The 23,402-nt window shown below is 35.7% G+C and overlaps 2 protein-coding genes, 2 long non-coding RNA genes and 1 pseudogene across 5 annotated transcripts; 4 read left to right on the forward strand and 1 right to left on the reverse strand.

Annotated features, from left to right (window-relative positions):
* Positions 1–572: 572 nt before the first annotated feature.
* On the reverse strand, positions 573–22,513 carry LOC147518299 (uncharacterized). Its single transcript, XR_015214034.1, has 6 exons — positions 22,336–22,513; positions 22,152–22,188; positions 2,736–2,871; positions 2,278–2,382; positions 1,295–1,407; positions 573–1,172 (listed from the first exon to the last, which is right to left on the reverse strand). It is a non-coding gene; the product is annotated as an uncharacterized LOC147518299 (long non-coding RNA).
* LOC147518300 (uncharacterized) lies at positions 3,533–13,847 on the forward strand. Its single transcript, XR_015214032.1, has 5 exons — positions 3,533–3,705; positions 4,479–4,553; positions 5,920–6,033; positions 9,059–9,112; positions 13,526–13,847. It is a non-coding gene; the product is annotated as an uncharacterized LOC147518300 (long non-coding RNA).
* On the forward strand, positions 3,778–4,220 carry LOC147518301 (ATP synthase small subunit 6, mitochondrial-like). Its single transcript, XM_086594758.1, has one exon. The coding sequence runs from the start codon at positions 3,802–3,804 to the stop codon at positions 3,967–3,969; it is 168 nt and encodes a 55-aa protein (XP_086450884.1). The 5' UTR covers positions 3,778–3,801; the 3' UTR covers positions 3,970–4,220.
* Positions 15,274–18,234, forward strand: LOC147518302 (uncharacterized). The gene is made up of 4 exons (XM_086595011.1): positions 15,274–15,687; positions 15,788–15,841; positions 17,889–17,998; positions 18,162–18,234. Exons 1-4 carry the CDS (start codon positions 15,616–15,618, stop codon positions 18,232–18,234), a joined length of 309 nt encoding a protein of 102 aa, XP_086451137.1. The 5' UTR covers positions 15,274–15,615.
* On the forward strand, positions 18,308–20,863 carry LOC147518303 (serine/threonine/tyrosine-protein kinase HT1-like; annotated as a pseudogene). Its single transcript, XR_015214033.1, has 6 exons — positions 18,308–18,437; positions 19,421–19,614; positions 19,784–19,896; positions 19,992–20,141; positions 20,322–20,423; positions 20,581–20,863. The product of XR_015214033.1 is annotated as a serine/threonine/tyrosine-protein kinase HT1-like (transcript).
* Positions 22,514–23,402: the final 889 nt, after the last annotated feature.

Consider the following 23,402-nt stretch of genomic DNA (forward strand, 5'->3'; position numbering starts at 1 on the left):
TTCTTTCTCAGTACTATTTTGGACTCTCTAGACCTGTTTATCCAACTTTTAGTAAGTTCACGAGCTTAGGAGTTAATTCGATCGTTATATGAGGAAAAACGGGACGCCAGGTTTCGAATTCTTAAACTCTTCAAACTTTGTCGAGGATATTATTTGGTTGATTGCTATACTACACCAAAACAACAAATTTGTGATGGCTATTTGGCGTCACAATTATTTTTTGTGACGCCATTTTGGTGTCAAAAATTTGGCGTCTCAATTTGTCACTTTTTTTTGTGACGGCATTATGGCGTCAGTAATTTGTGATAGCACTGTGGTGTCACTTTTTTTTTTGACAGCATTTTGGCGTCACAAATATTTGTGACGTTTGTTGGCGTCAGTTATTTTTGACCGCCCTTTGCAATTAGTGACGCCTGACAGGCGTCACAAAATATCATTTAATTGAAAAAAAAAAACTTTCATTTTTGGTTGCCATCTTGTTTTTCTTTTTTCTCCCCCTTAAATCACCTGCATAAATACAACCACAAAAACCCCAAACACCAAAATTTGAGAAAGTATGTATCACAAAATGATTAACACAAAAAATATATAAAAAAATCTACCAACATACCATTTCAATTAATGTAATCACTCGACTACAACTCAAGATCACATATTAAGTATTCAAGTTCGTCTATGAGCAAAAAGTAATACAAAAAAATTCATCATACATTTGTTTTGTATTCTGCAAACTAGTGAACATATAGCGCCAATTGGCTCAGTCAAGGAATTGTGGCTGATATTCTTGTGCACAACAATAGAAAAAATGCTCGGAGGTTGACATAGGCACCCAGATGCTGCCAGCCAGTTCCTCTGGCAATACTTGCACATTACACAGGCCCCGTCAATTCAAAACTTTCTTGGAAAAAGAAAAGATGGTCAAGCATTAAACTCTAGGACTTGTATCTAACCTGAAAGAGTTCCTTGTAGGCTATTCATAATAACTTAGATACAAACTAAAAGAACCATTGCTATGACATAATCTGCCACCTCCTCCTCATTATTGTACACGTATACCATAATGCGTCGACTCAAGAAAAGAGACAGTTAACAGCGTTGTACATATAATTCCCAAGTTTTTGGTATTGTTGAGCCACATAAGCTTGACCGCATAGTGTTGAGAGTGAACTCATCTGTGTTGGCGGAGTTGATTGACAACACCAATAAAAAGAAAAGAAGGTTAAAGTCTAGGGGTTGTTAAGGAGGTTGAACGTTTCTTGAAAGTTTTAAAAAACACAAAGATTTGGAATGTCACCTTTTCAAGAATGCGCTGAGTACGCTCCATCTCTTTCTTGGCATAGTCAGAACCTTTCTCCAAACTGCTCTTGGATGCTTTCTAGAAGATCTTGCCATACCTAGAAATAGGACCTAAGATAGTATGATGAATTCATAATTCAGTATACAACAACCTAAGATAGTTAATAATTCAACCAATAAAAATGTTACTTAAACCAAGGAAATCTAATTCAACAAAGTATCTCAAAGCTTAGCATAAAAATGAACGAAATAATTACTACTACAAATCTACAAGACAAAGAAGAATGGGACTAATGAGTAGAGGAGATTTGCCTGAGATTTACAGCAAGAAAAGGTATATTATAGCATCCAAAAGCTCCAAAACTCGTCCTATCCTAATCTTTGGTCCTATCTTATCTCGACGAAGGGGTTATCACATGGTTTTCACCCCCTAAATGAACTGAAATGGGTCTATCTTCTAGAAGAAGAAGATAGATAATGAGATGGGTCTAGGGGGTTCTTACCTTATCCGTTTTGTATTCTGGATTGGGTTCGAAAGATCAAGTTAATCCCAATTAGTTAGGCTGTCCATCACTCAACATTCTATGCTAATGGGGGTCTTTAAACTAAAACCAACTTAAGGCCCCTCAAAGCCCATAAGATGTTTACTTCCTAATCTAAATATACATGGTTCTACATTTGGAGTTTATGCAAAGTGGAGCACACACTCTCGAAAGAGAACAAAATAGATTTAAGGGGTCAAGAATATAATAGGCCTAGAGAAACACATAATTTGTTCAACAGTCATAATCAAATAAATTTTTAGACATACCCCTATCCTATATCTTACAAACTCTATATAAATTAATCATATGCTCAGCCAATTAATAAGTCCTTCAATTCTAATTAAAAGAACATACTTGTGCCACTAAACTTACACATTGTTCCTACGAATTGTGCGGTGTCATTAATAAAGGCAAATAGTGAGAATTTAGAAGTTACATAGACAAAAAAACGTTGTACAAGAGTGCTTCAAGACTCCACATGCCCAACCAAGCGATTGTTTGTTACTAATTCGTAGTTGCAAGGACCAAGGTGACAAACAACCTGCATGCTCAAGGAAATGGCAAATGAATAACTGAAAATGGCCAAAGGGCCACTTAAAACAACAAGATTACCTTACAGAAAGATGAGTTAATCCACTATAAACAACAAAAGGGGCAAGACTCAACATCAAGATGCTACTCGTGCAAAGCTTAATGTTAAAACTACCTATCCATCTTCGTCCATTAGCCTATCTAGCAAAAGAGGTAGCTATGCCTAGGACTAATGATGTATGTATCACCAGCACCAATGAAAAAGCTATTGATTCCCCCCAAGTACAATGATTCGAAAAATTACTTACCGTTGTAGCCAAGAGGACGAAAAATTAATTACTTACCATTCAAAAAATTACTTACAATTGATAGTGGTAGTATATTGCTCCTTTATTGGCAAGTGGTGTATTCTTTACATCTTCTGGTCTTTTGTGGTGTTCCATGTTCAATGAAGTAGCTCAAATGTCAAGTAATAATATCAAAGCACCTAGCTAGCAACCTACACCAAATATCCAACCATCCAACCATGTAAGAAAACAACATAGAGAGCAATATTTGCTTGGAAAGGATAATAAGCGGTCACATAATTTTCTATTTTCAGAACCACTAAAAGCATTATCGACACGTTTTTTCAAATATAAAAAGTTATACAAGAATGCAGCTAGTGCTACTACTTTGAAAAAAGGATTACAAGAATAGGTCAAAAGCACATACTCACCTTGAGGTATTTTTCAAAGCAATTATACTTGTTTTGAATAAGCCATAGAAAGTTGAGACAATACAAAATGCTGCAGTGAAGTATTTATTCAAGTGCATTCTTTTATAGAATAAGAGTCTATTGTCATAACGAAAACTGGGGAAATCATGAACAAAGTTTCTTTTACACAGTTATCACTACACCATAATAGCTATTTTGTAACAGTGCAAATTTTCCATTAGTAACGGAAATAATTGTTACTTATTAAGTAACAGATATATCTGTTACGTCTTACCACAAGCGTTACTTAAAGTCCGGAATTAATATTTAATAATATTTTGACGATTATGTTAGGATAGAGTAACACTTGTATCCGTGAGTAAAGGGGAAAATAAGGTAAAATAAATTAAAAATGAAAAGAAATATCAAAAGCCGGGCAATATTTGGTATCGCGACTCTGTTTCCCCTTTTTTTTTTCTTTTTGTCCGGCTAACACTTTTTTCGTGAAGAGGAAACCAAAAAATAAATAAAATAAAACACTCTCTATAGAACCCTAGCCTTCTGAAAAGATCTTGGGTTTCCTTCGCATCTTCTTCGATTTCTCTTTTGGATTGTGAAATATTGCTGACGAACCAGGTTAGTCTCTTGACTTCTTTTTCGATTTCAATTTCCTCTTACAATCTCAATATAGATTCTGCTCGATTTTCATCGCAAACAAGAGAGAGAAAAAAAATGAGGAAATTTGATCCATGGCCTGTTTTCTTCAAGAGAGAGTGGAAGCGAACTTGGCCTTTCTTGGTTGGATTTGCTGTCACTGGGGCCATCATTACTAAGATGACTCTTAATCTAACCGAGGAGGACAAGAAGAACTCGCCCTTTGTGCAGAGGCACAAGAGGTGATTCGAGGAGTGCTGGAGCGATGGTTTGTTTGGGGTTGTTATCTTGACTGTGCAAGTTCAGCTCTATCTTGTCAAATGCTCAGAAAACACTGATGTTTCTTAAATTTCTTGTTTTGAAGTAAATAGCTGTTTTTGAGCTCAATAAGTTGACGTTATGAAAAAGTTGGACTTCAATTCATTCGTACGCTTGTTTTTCCTCAATTGGATAAGTAAACTATGTCGAAATGTATGAAAATGCAACCTTTTCCTTTAGTACTGTAGTTAGTCGTTTCCTCCATGCATGGCATGGCGTGCAATGGTTGGCAGATTGTAGATTTGAGAACACATTGTGTGCTAAATTCAGTGGTCTCTATGCGGTTAAGTGAATGTTGGCTAATCTAAATGCTTGAAATCTCAAAAGTAGTTGAATAATAATAGAAAAAAAAAAAAAAAAAGGTTGCTTTTTACCGATACCTACCTATCTCTCTCTCTCTCATTTTGTTGGTTGTTTGTAAACATGTTTATGTGCAGAATTCCATTGAAGGGTTAGTTTATTCTGGATAAGCTCTAAATTGCGCAGAGGGAGAAGAATATGAATTGGCAATTGTATGACACATTCCCTCTCATTGTTTCTTAAGTCGGTATTCTACTCTATATGCTATTAGTAAGACATATTGGCTCTTATTCTTTGTTACATCAGTATTCTATTGTATTGTCGTAGTTAGAAATTTTACTGATGGTGCATTGTGCTTGTTCTCATCGGAAAATGCTTGATTTTTTAGCTAAATTTGCAAAAATTGCAGCAATTCTTAAATTCATTGGAACAATTCTAGAAACAGTTCAACTAGGAAATGTTTTTCAATTTTTCTTTTTTCCATCCCTCTGCAGACCACCTGCAAGACAATGACTAGAAACAACGAGCAGCTTTGACAATTCTGCCGTCATATTTTTAGTTGAATTTATACTTTAGTTTTACCCCTCTTTCTATTTCCTTTTTCTTTTCAAAGGATGAGTGTGAGTTGACCGTGTGACTTAGACAAGGCCTCTGCTTCTCTAAGATTTTAGGTTTGAATGAAATGCATCATTTTAGGCTCTAAATTGGAAGTTCAATTTGGTAAGCTCCTCTATCTGTTTTCCAATGAAAAATAGTCAATTATTTGTCTAATACAAATCCATGTTACTATTTCGAGCTAATTATTTATTAAGAATTGTTCTTGACTAGTGTGTTAATCATAGTGACACAAGCGGGCAGTATGTAATACCCGGGTTTATGGATTTATTAATTTAACTATTTAATTAATTGCAAGAATTCGTTGGTACTATTTTCTTTTGGACTTATCTAAGTATCATTGGTATTAGACTATTGGAATCTATTCTCTAGAATTGATAATGTACAAAAAGTACGTTTGTGAATAAGTGATTTGGATGAGATTGTGTTGGCCTTAGTTCCTATTGACTTTTTGTATAACAAAATGGTTTATTAACTAGTGTACCTTGTACACATGGTGATAAGTTGTTACCTTATTAAGTTCTACATGTTTCATTTGAATGAAAGTTGTTGATGATGTGGTGGTTTCTTACACGTGAACAGAGTGTGTTATGGAACTGGTCAATGGTATAAGATACTTGGAGCGGTTAGTAGTCAGCCGGGGGATGCGTTTCCCCTAGTTAGTTTTTTTTTCTTGTTCTTTCTATTTTCTATTAGTTAATGTTGGGATTTCTATTAGACAAAGAATCTACTATTTTTCATTGTTGTAAGATATGGAATTCTGATTGTTAGTTGATTAATGAACTCAAAGAGGGACCGTTAGTGTTCATCTGGTTGTTTAAATTTGACAAAAAAAAAAGTGTTTTTCATTATGTTTTGCATGTACTGAATAATAGTGGCAGTTGAGTAATTTTGTTTTATAGAAAAGCAGTACTGAAAAATGACTTTAAGGCTTGAACCAGTACTGACGCACTACTGATTCAGTTATGCAGATCTTATTGAAATACTACAAGTCTTCTCTTGAAGAGGTGAAATCCATAACCCATGTGTTTGGTACACAAATCAGATCTGCATTCTACAAAAAGTTTCTTCTAATCTGTAAGTTTGTGCTTTTATTGTATTTTCTTCATTTCTCTGGCAAGTGTATTCTAATTTCAAAATTAATTTTGTTTAATTTGCGTTTTGGTCGATGATGAGTATGGGTGTTCAGACTAAGATCATGATTTCCTTCTTTGTAATCACATAGCTTTAATGATTTTTGTGTGAGATGATGTCTAAGATTACAAGATGTTGTCATTAGATAGAATAGGAGAATATTATAATTATTATATCCACAAATTGAGCAAGGAATTCTTTTACTACTAAAGTTAGTTTGTGTGTGTGTGTGTGTGTGTGGGGGAGGGAAAGTGCTAAGGTAGGACTGGTCATTTGCATATAGGGTCTAATTGTAGCATGAGGTGTCTTGCTCTTACAGACGTAAGGTGTACTTGGGCTTTATTGCACATTTGCTCCTACTTGGAGATTAGGTGGAGGTGGTTTATATGAAAGGGGGAGGGATAATAACAGTATGGGGATGGCCATATTGGTGTTATGATTGTTCTTTCTATAAATAAAAAGTAGACTATATGAAAGAATCTTGGTTACTGAAATCAGATTATATGAAGGTTGACTACTTTTTAACAGAGATATATATATATATATATGGTTTCTTTCTTTATATATATATATATATATATATATATATATATGGTTTCTTTCTTTGACTCATCTTTTCAACTACTGGAATTTATTTATATCTTCATCAAGTTGTTACTATGATTGATTAGGTGTGATAATTAACATGTTCTTCTCCCTTGGACATTCTTTGTACTATATATTAATAAATAACTAGCCATCACTACACCATAATAACTATTTTGTAATAGTGCAAATTTTCATTAAGTAATGGATATAACTGTTATTGAGGCAGTAACAGTTATATCCGTTACTATAACAAGTGTTACTTAAAATCTTGAATTAATATTTAATAATGTTTTCATAGTTATTTTGGGATATGCTAACATTTATATCCGTTAGAAAAGGAAACAAATATGCATAATAAATTGGAAAATAAAAAAATATCACGACCGGGCAAATTTGGCAACACGGTCACATTTTCCCCTTCTTTTTTCTTATTTTTTTCAGCTCACTTATTTTTTTGGCTAACACTTACAAAAGGAATTATCTCGCCTCTTTTTTCATACGGCAGGAAACAAAAAAAAAACTCTCTGAAGAACCCTAGCTTCTCTACGCCCATCTTCTCCAATTTCTCTGACGAACCAGGTCAATCTCTTCGTAGATTATCGATTAAAAAAGGTTACTTTTTTGCTGACTCTCTCTCTCTCTTTCTCTATCTCTTCTTGGTTGTTTGTAAACATGTTTGATTGATTGTATGTTAATCTATTCATAGAATCCTCAATTTGTTGTTGTCTGTGATTTGTAAGTGGGAGTAGTGCATACTAGTTTTCTTTATGCCTTCCATCATGTGGTCATGATTTACAATAAATATATTCTTCCATTATGTGATCATGTTCTCTATTCAGTTTTATCTGGACCTTGTCTTTGAGTAAGCCTTATGTAAACATTTAGTAGCTATTAATTTGCAATCTGGTTTCATAAGCACTGTAGAAGTTTCTGTTATTCTTTCAAATGTTCAGTTTGTATAGATGACTTAATTTCGTCCTTCAGTATAAGACCATAGATTAGGTATTGGTATTTGTTGTATAAGACCATAGATGGTAATTAATAGAAGAGAGGGGATAGCCAAGAAAGTGAATTGTCCTTTCTCTTGGGGAGTTTGAAGGCTCTTCATTGGTTTATCTGTACCTGATTTTTGTGAAGACCCTTAGTGAATAGGTTGGCTATCTGATGATCTGATTAGCAGATGGAACAAACTGAACTCAGTGAGTGCCATAAACAATAACTTTGAAGAGAGGAATCAAGGCTGCATTGAAGAGGAGGTGGCAACTGTTTGAGAAGGTTCTTTGGCATCTTGAGAAAAAGCGAACCCTTGGAGTAGAACTTAGTGCTCTTGATCCATCATAAGATTTAAAGTGAATGAGATAATTTTGTTCTTCTCCTGTGACACATATAAAGACATAAAGAAAGACATGTATGGCAATATAAAATCAACATGTGATAATAATACTAGCTAATTGTGGGAAGACAACTCATGGTTCTAATTGTTTCTATTTATTTGTTTTGAGCATTTATGCTCCTTAATGCATTTTTTATTAATTCTTTTCTACCTCTTCTATCTGTAATCTTTGTATTTGGTACTTTGGTAGGACACCTCATCCTACTGTTGATGTGTATATTAATAAAATTGATTTACCTATCCAAAATAAAAATAAAAATAGTAATAATAATTGAAAATTGAAAATGAAAATTGATTTACCAGAAGATGAAGCACAAGGGTGAAAGAGGGGAAAAAGAGGATGAAAATGATCATTCGTCTTTGCAGAGACCTAGTATTGATAGCCACAAAATTTGGTGGGGAATTTCCGTCAGGGTCATCATGTAGGGTACACTGTACATGTGACGTTTGAATGCGATATTTTCTGGCTTGAATATTTCAAACGGATTGTGTCGTATCTCATTGTCCTTACAGTGTTGAAAGATGTGGCTTCCATGTTAGGAGTAATAGGGGTCTTAACCATTATACTTGAACTGTCCTGCGTTGCTGGAAAGTGATTTCTTAGCGTGCCGAAAGTCCCCAGTTTAGGCAGTTGGCTTAAAGAAACAACTGTAAGATAGAATTTCTTTTAGTTAGTGATTAAAGTAATTTTTTTTATTATTATTCATTGAGAAAAGAGATGTGTTAGTGGAGTCGTGGATACAATTTTCTGAAAATGTTGGTGTATGACACTTATCCATTGTGTATCTGCTTTTTCTCATTGGTGTTAATCTATTCATAGCATCCTCAATTTGTTGTTGTCTGTGATTTGTAAGTGGGAGTAGTGTATACTAGGCAGTTGGCTTAGAAAAACAACTGTAAGATAGAATTTTCTGAAAATGTTGGTGTATGACACTTATCCATTGTGTAGCTATTTTTTCTCATACTTGATATGTTTCTTTTTTGAAGGGTTGACTGATTTTCTCAAAAGTTTCACTTGTTGCTGCTAAGTCTAATTTTGAGGTAAAATATTAATCTTTATTGGTTTAATAGATGTGGTTATAAAAGTTTGCTTCTTTGTTGGTTATGTACATAGCTCCAGGATTACATACTACTTGAAATGCGATAATTAGTTGTTGAGGACATAAGAATATAACTAGGCTAGACATTTTCTTTTAGGTTGGTGCATATTTAATTTCATTAGTTGCCTTGCACTAGAATAAATCAAATCAATAGGTAGTGCTAAAGTAGCATCTGTACTCACAAATACAATTTCCTAGTGGCTCTTTCATTCTGAAAAAATATGGGCGCATGACATATATTCATAGTATTTGTTAGTTTTGAGTTGTAGATATGATGGAAATTATATGTTGCATTAAGCGACGAGCTATACACCCGCAAAATTTAGTGTTCTAACATTCTTTGCCCTTATGGATTGAAAACAATGTTACCCGTGATTTGAATCTTATGATGCGTTTGTTTCTTGCTTTTTGGTTGTACTTGGATAGCTAATTGTCTGTTATTTATGCTCATCATTATTTCCCTTGGTGTCTAAATATAGTATAGAATGTCTGAACCAATAAACAAGGAATGGATGAGTGAAAAGGAAAGAGGCGGCACAGTCTATTCTATGGGAGTCGAGGTTTTTCTTAAATTTGCAAAGTGGAAGTTGGGTGGGAAGAAGTGTCCTTGCCCGTGCAAGAAGTGTCGAAATAGGTATTGGTTGACTTATAAAGATGTTGAGCACCATTTAGTCTCAAACGGTATAGAGAAGTCCTATTGTGTATGGACTTTACATGGTGAGGACTTATCTAACATTGCCGTTCATCCTCCAATGGTTGCAAATATTGGAGAAACAACCATTGGTGATGTTGCTATTGAGATGGAAGGCACCGAGGAAGAAACTATTGGGGAGGTCGGGATTGGGATGGGAAACTTTGTTGACTCTTCTTTTGGATTGCATGAAAGAGTTGTGGGTGATGGCAGTCTGGGACCGGAGTTTGATGAGCCTTATGTTCCTAAACCAGACTTAGGAAAGAGGTATTATGAATATAAGAAAAAGGCAACTGAAAAATTGTATCCTGCATGTGAGGGTCCCGAGACAACTCTCTCTGCACTTGTAGAACTTCACAATGTAAAGAAGCAATTTGGTTGGTCTGGAGCTGGTATGACAGTACTCTTATCCTTGTTAAGGCGATAGTTGCCTAAAGGTAACACACTCCCAGAGAAGTATCCAGTAATGAAGGAGATGTTGAAAGACTTAGGGATGAAGGCTACGTGCATTCATGCGTGCGAGAACAACTGTATCTTATATTGGAAGACAGAGAAAGATTTGACAGAATGTCCTAAGTGCCAAGCTCCAAGATATAAAGTTAAGGAGGGGGGGTAAAGGGAAGAAGAATTCCAAGGAGCCTAACAAAGTACTGAGACATTTTCCTTTAATTCCAAGACTTAAGCGGTTGTATAGTATACCGTGGATAGCACATGAGATGACATGGCATGCACGAAAGCGAGAGACTTCCGTGGCTTATATCGTCATCCAATTGATTCGGTCGATGGAAAATTTGTAAAGAAAAGTGGCGGACTTTGCTAATGAGCGGTAGAATGTTTGGCTTGCAATTGCAACCGATGGGTTTAATCCGCGTGGCATTGGGTCTACTAGTTATAGCTGTTGGCTGTCATCACCGTGCCTTACAATCCCCTTCCATGTGCATGAAATCAGAGTTTCAGGATGTTGTCTTTTTGCTTATACGGGTCCCAAGGCACCAAAAGGAGACATTAATGTTTTTCTTGAACCTTTGTATGACGAGTTGAAAGAGTTGTGGGAAGGAGTGCGACTTATGACATGAACAAAAAAAAGAAGACTTCACTTTAAAAGCTATACTAATGTGGGGGATCCATGATTTGCCCGCATATGGAAACTTAGCGGGCTGCGTAACACATGTTTACAAAGCTTGTCCTATTTGCGGTGACAACACTTCTTCCATATATTTGAAGTCTAGCAGGAAGAATGTATACCTTGATTACCGTATATTCCTTAAAGGTAATCATCCGTTCAGGAGCGGTACGTACTTGGGACTAGTGGGTAGCAAGAAAGAGGAGCGTAGAACTCCTCCACAACGATTAAATGGTGATGCACTTTTGCAAACGTTGAGTTACGTGAAGTATAAACCTGGTAAAAAGCGGAAGAGAGGCGGTCAAAATGTAGTTAACGACAATGAGGGTAATGAAGTTACATTGGCATGGTATAGAAAGTCCATATTGTTTTTCCTTGTTTACTGGATTCATCATAAAGTTCGTCATGTTATTGATGTGATGCACACTGAAAAGAATGTTGCAGAGCACATACTCGACACGATCCTTAGTAAGAAAGACAAATCAAAGGATACTGACCAGGCACGAGAGGATATGAGGGAACTTGGCATACACCGAAATCAGTGGATGCAAATTGACCCTGCAAGTGGGAAACAAGTTAAACCTACAAGTTAAACCTACAACACCATTCATTCTAGATAAAATGGAGAAGATGAATTTTCTTAAAACTTTAAAAAATTTGAAGCTCCCATCAGGTTTTTCAACTAATCTGAGTAACATCGTCAGTCTTGATCCACCTTGTTTGCTCGTAATGAAATCATATGATTATCATGTGATTATGCAATATCTTTTGCCCGTGCTACTTCAACATGCTTTTCCATCTCATCCTGATTTGCGGAGAGCTCTTCACCAGATAAGCTTATTTTTTAACATATTGTGTTCGAAAGTTGTAATTCGAAAAGAAATCCAAGATGCCAAATACATGGTTGCAGAGGCATTGTGCGTGTTGGAAAAGTACTTTCCACCATCATTTTTTGATATTAGCATCCACCTTGTTGTGCATTTAGCTAACGAGGCATTGATGTGTGGACCAGCTAGAGATCGTTGGATGTATCCGTTTGAGAGGTAAATTATGCTTCTTTCAATCCCCATTGTTTTTGTCTCGATTTTAAATAAAATTAATAAATGCATTCATGGGTTTATCGCTTAAATAGGTCGATGAAGGAGTGCAAAGATATACCTAGTAACAAACGATTTGTTGAAGGATCGATTAGAGTCATTATCTTGTCTCGAGTGCATTAAGTATGCAATGGAGTACATTCCAAATCCACAACGCAAAAATCACAAAAGCACTACTAGTGAAGTGTTTCTAGATGAAAATGATGAATATATTGATGAAGGGCCTGTGTTTGAAGGTAAAGATGTGATTTTGTCATCGGAGCAATTTGCACAAATCCGTAGATGGCTACTTTTTCGGTTGGAAGTCGATGGACTTGACGATCATTACAGGTGTTAGTTCTTCACATGTGTCTATTTCCCCGTAATAAATTGACAGATATATACTAACTTTTTTGGTTAAATTGTAGTGAGTATCGCGAGTCTTTGCAATCTAGTTTCGAGGCAAGAGGGAAAGGGATAGCAAAGACAGAAATAGAGATACAAACAGATTTTATCGACTGGTTATATAATAAAGTATTACTTAATGGGGATAGGAAGATACGATTTTTATATTATTTACACTTTTTGAATTGTGTTATGTTTTCTTTGTGTAGTTGCTGGAGAATGATGACACTTCATCTGAATTGTGGTTCTTTGCTAGAGGGCCATTGTTCAAAGCTAAAACTTTTCGAAAGTATCACGTTAATGGTTATTTATTTTCTACTAAGTCTCATGATGAGACCGTTCTTACGCAAGACAGTGGTGTTTGCATGAGTGCAATTACTACTTTCACATCAAGTAGGAAAGATAAAAATCCTATCGATGCATCTGCTATGTGGTATGGGGTCATCAAACAAATACTAGAGGTGGATTACACAAATTTCAAGGAAGTGTTGTTTTATTGTGACTGGGTTAGGGTGGAAGATAAGACCAATGGCTGTAAGCTATGCCCAGACTCTAACATATTGATGGTAAATTTTAATCGGCTCAAGAGCTCTGACAAAATGTTAGATGAACCGGCCATTTGCGCTAAAGAAGCCCATCAAGTGTTCTATTCAAGAGATCTGAAAAATCCTGATTGGTGGGTGGTCATACATTCACCAAGGCGAATGACTAGTCAAGTGGACCAGCTAGAAGTACCCGAAGACTTTCAATCTACTCTTGCACAACAACCTAATTTGAGATCATTGTTAGAACCACGTCGATGATTGTAGTGTGTAGTTGTAATTTTGAAAACATGTTCAAAAGACTAGTTTTCTCTTTTGATGATTATGTACTAGATTTGGGTGCTAATTTTTTGATATCTTGGTTAATTTGATAGTGTTCTTCCTTTAATTTTTCTTATTTTCTTTTTACTTTATCTATTCTACATTTTAAAGATCTTAAATAATTGTTTGTTATATGTCATATTTGAAGCATTATGAAATCCTTGATAATATGTTTTCAATTGTTGGGAATTGTTAGGTTGTTTTTTAATAATAGAGTCAGGTAATACAAATGCACACCGCAGTGCATCAGATGCATCTTCTCCCACAGGTGAATGTAGTTCTCGATCATCCAAAACGGCACAATTAAGAGGTCCCTCTGGGAAGTTGCTTGTTGAGGTGTGGTCTAATGGCCAAATTGTTGGACCAAATGCAAACAACTTCAAGACTGCAATAGGGAATGAAGTGAGGCTTCATATCCCGATCAACACTAAAGATTGGCGACTAGTGAAAGATAGCTTTAAGGATGCTATTTGGAAAGCCTTGACGGTATTTTTTTTTGTATTGTTTTTGGTCAATTCTACCTTTCTTTCATCTATATCTCACTATTTTTTTCTTATCAATCACTTTACTCATGAGAAGGAATATGAATTTAATGTATCCAATTTTGCTTTGCTCGTTCATGGGTTGAGATTTTAATTATCCTCAAAAACTTAGGACTGTGGAAAGCGACGATCGGTCAAAGTTCTTGGCAAACTCTGAAAGCATTGAAGCAGCTAAGGCAAACTGCCCACCTGGTGTTAATCCAACTTTTTGGGTTGATTTTGTTGACTATGAGCTTCAACCTAAAGTAAAGGAAAGAAATGCAAAAAATGCAAACAATAGGGCAATGAATGATGTTGGTACTACTAATGGGAGGAAAACCTTCTCCCAAATACATAAGGAGCTGGTACGTATCACTTTTGAAATAAAAATGTCGTTTGATCATATATAAAATTTGCAAAACAATTAACTATGCTAGTTGACTAATATATTTTCTTTTAGTTGTCTTTCTTTTAGCAATATTACTAAGCATTGATTATTTGCTTGTAGCAAGAACAAAACCCTCAAGCAAAAAGGACTCGGGTAGATGACTGGTGCAAGGGCCGTGAACGCCGCCGTGATGGTTCGGGTTTTGCCAAGTGCTTTCGGGAAAAAATATGTGAGTAGAAATTTTGTTTCTTTCTATTAACTAACTGTAGTTTTTTATTGCTATCGGACATATTTTTAGATATTTGATTTGATTTTTTAAAAAAAATATATATTGCAGGATCAAGTGAAAGCAGTTCAGAAAAGAAGACTAGCGAGTGGAGAGACTGACATTGAAGACATCGACTTTGATGCGTTGACTGAAGTACTTGGCAAGGAAAAGAAGAACCGTGTCCGTGGAGTTGGTTCTAATATTACTAGAAAGCAGCTACAACATGTTGCTGTAGCAAATGATTTAATAAACCAGATGGCCACTACATCAGTTGCAAAGGTCGAGGCCGACATGGCTTCATTTAAATCAAAGGTCGATGGAGACATGTCTGAGGTCAAATCAATGCTCAAGGTCAATTTTTTCTTTGCAATTAGTGGTAATGGTTAGAGTTGTTAATACTTGATCCACACATAAAAATATCCTTGCATCATCTACTCCATCGCGAGGTTCTCATTCAACAACAACTATGCAATAATAATGTGATGTGACCAATGCCGGCACATATGGGTGTGACTACACCTAGAACTGAACTTGGTTCAAATTCTGCTCAACGCCATTCTCCAAAGCAACTCCTCGGAGAACTTGACCCTGCTTTTGGGTCGCTTTGAGCGACCTAGAGTCACATTACTAGATAAGTTTGGTGCGAAGTTGCTAAGGGGGGTCCATTGATGTTGGTGCAACAATTTGTCATGGTAGAATTCTGATTGGTGGAGAGAGAAGAGTGTATATTGATGAAGTATTGGTTCCCGATCTTCTTTGTTTTTATGACGGTCCACAAGATGGTAATGCAACTTTGAACGCGTGGGTTGAAGGAGGGTATATAGCTTGGCTTGATGGGCGATTGAAGTATGATTGATGTTTGTAGGTTTTAGATCTTTTTTGGATTGCTCTACTTTTTGGTTTTTGTGCTTTAGTTTGGAAACTTAAGAAACAAATATGGCGTTAAACTTTGATGTGGTTGTGGTTGCCAGGACTTGGAACTGTTAGTGTTATCATGACTTAGAATCTTAATTGTATATAGATGTCAATTCTTTTTATTAGTTTTATGTCTTGACTTGCCTTGTTGTAAAGAAATCAAGGCCTTTCGTGTATTTAAGTTTCTGGTGCAGATGGCAACATGGATAGAGATGACGAGATGCTTGGAGCAATTAGTAGTCAGCCGGGAGATGCGTAAGCCCCTGGTTAGTTTTTTTTCCCTTCTTCTTTCCATTAGCTATTTTAATTTGAAGTTTTTACTTTTATTTGCCACTAATGATTGTGTAATTGTTTGATGCATGCGAGGTTCATAATGTTGGAACTCCATTGTTGCTACTTGTGATTATGCGCAACATACTGGTACATACTATCCTTCTATCTGTTTTTCTTTTTATTATTATTTTGGCTTTTCTAGTATATGAAAGCAGTATGTAACTAGTACATACCCTCCTGGTTTGGTTTCGTATCGTTGCGAGATCAAGATGCATAATCAGCACAAGTTTGATGAACCGTAATTAGGAACGCATAGTAAGTGATGCATTAGTGACTTAGTGAATAGTGAGTACCAGACTACCAGTAAGGCGCAGTAACCATATCTGGAGATGATTGTAATCTTTAAATGAATGGAACCACCAACTTATAGGAGACTTTCTATGTCAGTTTTGTTGTGCATGGTATATTGCTATACGATTAGTTCTCCAAATTTCCAAAGACAGCTATATACCCTTCAATTTATGGAGAAAATGTCTTGAACTAGAAAATCGGTGCACACAATAAACATGGGACCCCATCACCTTTATACTTAAAGAACTCCTGTTTTTATTAACTCCTTAACCATACGTGTTTATATAAATATGATCTAAAGGACTAAAGAAGTTGTATCAGAAAGAAGCCAATTACTTGTAACCTTCTTTAGCTCTTGAGCTTGTCTCTAGTTCTCTTATTAGTTATTAGTAACACAACATTGGCTTTTCGCAATGTGGGCTCTTCTCTTCAGTAGGAGAGCTTTATTTGGCTTCTCATTTACATTTACATTATTTGACCCTGGGAAATATGTTAGCGCATTGCTTCTCTCATTATCAATCATGTTACATCTTGAACTCCCTCACATAAATGTCTTGTCTAAGATCGATCTCATTGAGAGTTTTGGGAAGCTAGGTGTGGTAAAGCACTTCTAATTAGTTAAATATTAGTGACAAATTAAAGCGCCGTTCATTCTTTTAAGTACTGCATCTCTCTGTTAATTCTTTTGTTTGTTATGTTTCAGCTTTTAACCTCGACTACTATACCGATGTCCAAGATTTATCTTACCTCCAATACCACCTTGATCAAGATCCTCACTCTGCTAAATATAGGTGATGCTTAGTTAATGAGTTAATATTCACTTTATATGGAACAAATCGTTGCTTTCGTGATAATTATCAGGTTGTGAAATGCAGGAAATTATATGTTATTTGTAGATAAATCTAGTTAAGGTCTCTTGTGAAGGTGTGTCGTGGTCTCTTTGGTCGAGACTTGGGAGTTTGGGTTCCTTTCCCACCTTCACAGGGAAATGGGGAATTTAAGGGATTAGAGAATAAAGTTGAAACTATCAAAAAAAAAAAAGAAAAACTAGATAAGGTTTAATTTCTCTCCTAAACTTAAATCTCAATATCTAGGCCATGATGGAATGGATTTGCCAAATGGATAGGTTTGATTCCGTTATTCAGTATATCATAAAACCTTATTCTTGCGGCGAATGTGATTCTCGTAGAATTGAATATCACGAGGAGGTTTTCGAGTTTGCAGATTCTTTCTTGAGGGAGAAGTGGTATCGTTCTTTGGAGCAGGTTTGCAAAGGTCGCCTCATAATAGTCGTAGAAATGTTCCTTCACGATACTTAATACATTGATCTATCAAAGGTATCTATGTTTTTGTGGTTTGATTGATTTTGTTTAGTTTTTATTTGTTGCAATTAGACCTTTGGAAAATATATAATGTTGATACATAAGGCAAAATTCTTTGTTAGTTCATGCACTATGACATCGAAGAAACAAACTTTTCAACCTTACAACTATATATGACATTGAAATTTAAACAAGCTAATGAGGAGAATGGAATTAGAAGCGAACATGTTTGTTGTGGAGGTTTTCTTAGAAAGAGCAATGGAAGGAGCCGGGGAGGTTCCGTGCATTTGCAAGACAGGGATATCCTTAACCACAGAAGTATAGTACAAAATGCCAAGATATATCGTGATACCGGTTAAAAGAAATCTGGCATTCATTGGTTGAATGAAGGAATGGTGGATAGTGTTTATTTAATGGGAGACCTAGTTTTGTTTTCATCAAGGAACCCAAAAGCCGAGGAAAATCTAGTGTGGCAATTGTTTACAGCTTATTCCTGAAGTATGCTATTATTTTCTTTGAAGGCAGTCTGGTACTCAAGGTGCTCTTACTGGTGTAGGGTTGTCCATGGGCTTGTTGTTATATCTTCTTCTCCTGGAACCCCTGCAAGTAGGGCTGGCATTGCAAAGATCTGGTAAGCTTAATGATATATTCCTTAGAAACAAATCTTAGCTTCCATGCATGTGTTGTGTATGTATACATGAACTTTAACAGACAGTGTCTTAGAACCATAGTTTTTTTTTTTCATATTCATTTTCATTTTCTTGTACTTTTCCATTTTTGTTTTACAAATTCAGGTTAAAGAAAGGAGTCATTGTGTATATCTGTGATAGTCGTGGTGTTGAGATATATATGAAGCGGATAAGTTGATGATGCAATTGCAACATCTGAACCTCTAGCAGTTCTGGTATGTTTTCTTATAGAGATCTGGCTATTGCATTCTCCAATATTAGGAAGTTCATCTTGCTTGGGAATTGCTGTCTCAGTCACTCCTCCAGCACCAGCTCCCCACAAGCTTCACATGGTCTGATCCCGCCCGTTTTTAAGTAGTTCATGCTTCTTTCCAGTTCATGGTAAGAGTTGGACATCTTAATTATAGATTCTTTTACTTGCTTAGAGCTCACATTTAGTCTCGACTTTATGTCTCAGGCTGACCATGTTGTGCCTGCATTTTAGACCCATGTGGACACACTTTCACAGGATGGGAGTGTGTTAGGTTACTGTAGGTCAACATGTCGGAGGCGTTGTAAAAGTTGGACACTGGATCAGGTTGTGTCATGTTTATGTTTATATTGTTCTGAGTCATTTCTCCATAGTTAGGTTTGAATTAGTCATAGTTACCACCTTGTGGATATGTATGTGAGAGTTTGTCATATCCTAGTACTTGACTCTTATATGTTCTTCTAAAATCGTGCGAGAAATGAACAATGCATGTAATTTATTGATCTCTAAGTGTCGGGGAACTGTTTTTTCTTTGAGTAGAAATGAATAGTTCGACTTATATTTCAGATATGCAGCCTACAACTTTGTAATTAAATATAAATTGCATCTTACTCTTGGATATACCACACATATAACTGAATACTTTTTGGAATTTAAGTATGGACATTCTATTGACAATATTTGTGATTAGGACAACTATTATCGTAAAAACTGTAGTCAAGTTGGCAGATAACAAGAGGATTCAAGAAGAGAAAAAGGAACAACAAGGGAATGATTGACTGAATATTCTTGGAGGGATTCATTGTTTGAAGATGAGAAGTTGTTTGTCTCCTAAAATACTATGATGCAAGAAGTTGTATAGGATTTGCTCTATATATATACACTTCTAAGGGTTTTGGTCAGGAGGTTAGGGGTGGCTATGGCCTATGGCACTAGTGACATCCAAATCAGAAATCAGAATAGTTTGGTAGAATTCCTCAACACCTAAATGGGAGATAGGTGTTAACCAGCTAAATCAAAGACCAATGTGCTTTGTTCTACCTTAAAAAAAAAAGACCAATGCTTTTGTGGCTCATTATTCTTGATACTGACATAAGCTTTTGTGGTGTGACAGTTTATTGGTGCATCTCTGCAACCATATATGCTAATAGTCACGGATCTGATGAAAGGTGGTTCACTTAAAAAGTATCTGTGGGACATGCGTCCAAGCTGTCCAGATTTGCCCCTCTCTAAACTTTGCATTAGATATTGCTCGAGTGATGGAATGCTTACATTCTAATGGCATCATTCACCGTGAACTGAAGCCTGGTAAAGTTCTTTTCCCGATTTTCTTGAGGTTAACAAATTTAAAACTTTCATAGTTTATCCGTGTATTGCTCGTCTTCTATTTCGACTTGAATTTTAAATATAATAATCAAATATGGCTCAAGTTTATGCAAGTGAGTAATTCTACTGCTAAATGATTGTTGTTTTACAGGTAATGTGCTGTTAACAGAAGACCAAACAAAGGTTAAGCTGGCTGGCCCCTGAGGTATGTCTACTGAAGCAATGTCTACTGAGATTGGTACTTACAGATGGATGACCCCTGAGGTATCTCCTCTGTCGACTACTTGTTTGCTTTTGAAAATTGAAATAAATATGCTGTCACAAAGCATATTATGCTCAACCTTCTCTATTTTAATCAGTTGTGTAGCACAACCCCACTTCTACGTGGAGAGAAGAAACACTATGATCATAAGGTTGACATCTACAGCTTCTCCATAGTTTTGAGGGAACTGCTCACTAATCTTACACCGTTCAAGGGGATGACCAGCATTCAAGCTGCATATGCTGTAGCTTCTAGGGTATGCACTTTTGTCTTGTTTCCAGAGAAACTCATTGCAAGAGATATGGGAAAACAGATATGGGAAATGATTTATTGAGTTACAGATCTGTTGTCATTGTAAGAGATCTTTATGAAAATGTGAGAGAGTAACAAGTATATGATGATGAGTATGGCTGGAAATGGAGGAATGAATGGTAGTAATATTGGGAATGTTAGAAATGGAGGGGCAGCTTCAATTAGTGCAGCAGCTACTGCTATTGACCATACTAGATTTCCTCGCCGAAGAGAATGGGTAATTGTTTTATGTTTGCATTCTGTTAAATGTTTTGTGTTTACTTAGATCTAGTGGAGAATGGAGAGTAATGAGGTTGGTATTTATAATAATTTTAATAGTGAAGGTTATAATGTTAAAGGGTGAGCTGAAATTCAGATGACTTTGAGCTTTTCAGATCTATGTAGAATTCGGAAGAAGCGTCGATGGCGAAGGAGAGGGTCCAATAATCAATTTGCTTCTCCATAGTCTCTTGACTTAGTCCATTCACGTCTACCACTCTTGAAGGCTTTGGGAGCTCCTTTTTCTGCCCAGCCTTGGTGAAAATTTTGTACTCATCATATCATTGCATGTAAATATGAGAAGTCAGTCACATAGTTCTGTTTCTACTCATCTGACATTATTTGACCAAATTTGTATTGGATATTATTTGACCAAATTTGTATTTGATATTATTTGACCTAGGAATTTTTTTTTTAGTGGCTCCAATTTACTAACGGATATATCCGTTACAAACAATAGTTAGTAAACAAGTGACCACATACATTACTAACGGTTATATCCGTGACAAACAAATTATTTTCCCGCTAGAAATTGAAGCGCGCCAACTTGACTAACACTTATATCCGTTACAAATGCCAAATTTATCGGACCATGGGTTGTTGGCTATCTGTTACAAATAATTTTAGTAACGGATATAACCGTTACTAATATTATTATCAGTAACGGTTATATCTGTTACAAAAGTTGGCCTAACTGAGAGTGACGCCCCAGAACTAACGGATATAACCGTTAATAAAAATATTGGTAACGGATATAACCGTTAGTAAACGTCTTTTCTGGTGTAGTGAATGCTTGTAGTACATAATTCTTTGTTGATAGTAAACAAGAGCCTAAGCGTAGTGTGTGGGTAGACTATTAGGACTGAGAAACACCCCCACACAATTGCAAATAAAACACAATGCCAATTGTCTAGCATATACCCAATAAACATAAGTGAGTCATATTCTACGGGATCCGTAGCCCACATAAACATTAGTGACATGTAAAGATTGTTTACTAATTTTTTTTCCCACAGTCAAATAGCTAAAACTACCTAGTGGGTGTGGCACACGGAATTGTGGCAAGAAACATTATCATTATTATATGACACTTGGGGCTGAGTAGAAATGGGATCACCAATTGATGAATTAAAGAAAGATTAGTAAGAAGAGTTCAGTAAAGGCTCCCTTCGCTGAACCCCATTTTGGATTTTCAATTCTATCTGAAGCTAGAAACCCAAAATTCCACAAGTAACAACAAACAACTTTTTGTCTACAAGGGAGTAAAGGAATGCACAGAATAACATCTGGAATTGATGCAAAGGACATTATAAATGAATAAAAGACACTTAAAACATCTCCCATTAATATAGACTAATACCATTCTTCATAAAACAAATGAATGAGCTTGGTAATATAATATCCTTATATTTCTTAATCAACACTTCATAATCAAAATTTGCATATGAAAACCCAATATCCAAAAGAGTATCAAACAGACGAGCTAAACACACATTAGTAGAGATTAATAAAAGAATTTCTTTTTGTCAGACCTTCAACGTTTCAGAAAAAACAGTCAACAACATACCCCCATCAAACAGAGCTCACTTCCTTTTCTCATTATTTTTTGCAGGCATGTTATGCTAGGATGATAGTCAATTACAATTCATCGAAATGATGTTTTAAAGAAAAAAAAATTCAAATTTACCTGCTGAGCGAAACTCCACATTGGGTGAAACCGGAACCTGAGAAGAAACGCCCAAATCAGTGAATGGCGAAACCCCAGATCAAATTATAAGGATCTTTAACTAGAAAAATAACCAGATTGAACGACCCTGCTTTCAATTATCAAAGAGATTAAGAGTTTTGAGAGAGAGAGAGCGAGAGCATACCAAATCTCCTTTTGTGGATGTGAGTGTGAATCCTTACAAATGGAGATGCAGTGGTGCGCCGGTGTTGATGGAAGATGAAGAAGAACTGTGATAGAGAAAGATGGTCATCTGGTGTTGATGGGAGATGAGATGAGGCCCGATAAAACTTGGAGTTTGTTTCTTTTTTTCTAAACGACCTGATGCCAATTAGCCATCACTATGTTTTAAAATAACCAAAATTCTATAGCAACCGAATTTTTTGAACCGAATTTGTGAACACACTGACGTGGCACTCATCAGGTAGGGGGTGCGTGTGTATTTCTCAAAGAAGTACTGCAAATCAAGGTCTCTCTGCTTGCCACGTCATTGTGTTCACAAATTCTGTTCAAAGTGTGTGTTGCTGTAGAAACACTCTTAAAATAAAGGCCATAATTTTATATTTTTATGACAGTTGTTATCAATTTATGACGGCAAAATCTCGTCACAAAATTTCTGATGCCAATCTGCCATCACAATTCTTAAAATGCCAGTGTCACAAATTTGATGTTTTGGTGTATATAACTTGTTTTACATCATATATTTGTATGTCGGCATGAGATCTCGTTACATATATAGAATTTTTTCTGGGTATGTGTGGTTCATCATTGCATATTAATACGGTTATTACGATTCGAATATATTTGGATGTCTATGTGATTTCAAACCACCTGTTTAGATTATTTTTGTATGTGTATGTTATATCCATTCACGTATGCGGTATTCATTTGCATGAGTTCATTCTCGATATTCATTTAGCTCATATATAGTTGCATGTATAGGACATGTTTCTATTCACGTATAAGTAATATAGAGTTTCATGTGTAAACTTCATGTATAAAACTAGTATGTGCATGCTTAGTCTTCTATTTTGGTATCTCTCGTATTTAATTGCATGTTTCGTAACCCTTCTCCATAATACATTAATTACGTAAACTAAAAAATATATAATATAATAATAATAAAATAATAAAAATAAAAAATAATTTCAACATAATTATAGTAATAATAATTGCATATTACACCATCATAAATCATCATCCTATTCCATC

The sequence above is a fragment of the Coptis chinensis genome, chromosome 2 (assembly GCF_015680905.1).
Source record: "Coptis chinensis isolate HL-2020 chromosome 2, ASM1568090v1, whole genome shotgun sequence".
NCBI classification, from domain to species: Eukaryota; Viridiplantae; Streptophyta; class Magnoliopsida; order Ranunculales; family Ranunculaceae; genus Coptis; species Coptis chinensis.

Coding starts and splice junctions, on each gene's coding strand:
- LOC147518302 (XM_086595011.1), top strand. CDS start 15,616: ATGGCAACATGGATAGAGATGACGAGATGCTTGGAGCAATTAGTAGTC. Junction 15,688..15,787: donor GGGAGATGCGTAAGCCCCTG/GTTAGTTTTTTT, acceptor GATGCATGCGAG/GTTCATAATGTTGGAACTCC. Junction 15,842..17,888: donor TGATTATGCGCAACATACTG/GTACATACTATC, acceptor TTTTCTTTGAAG/GCAGTCTGGTACTCAAGGTG.
- LOC147518301 (XM_086594758.1), top strand. CDS start 3,802: ATGAGGAAATTTGATCCATGGCCTGTTTTCTTCAAGAGAGAGTGGAAG.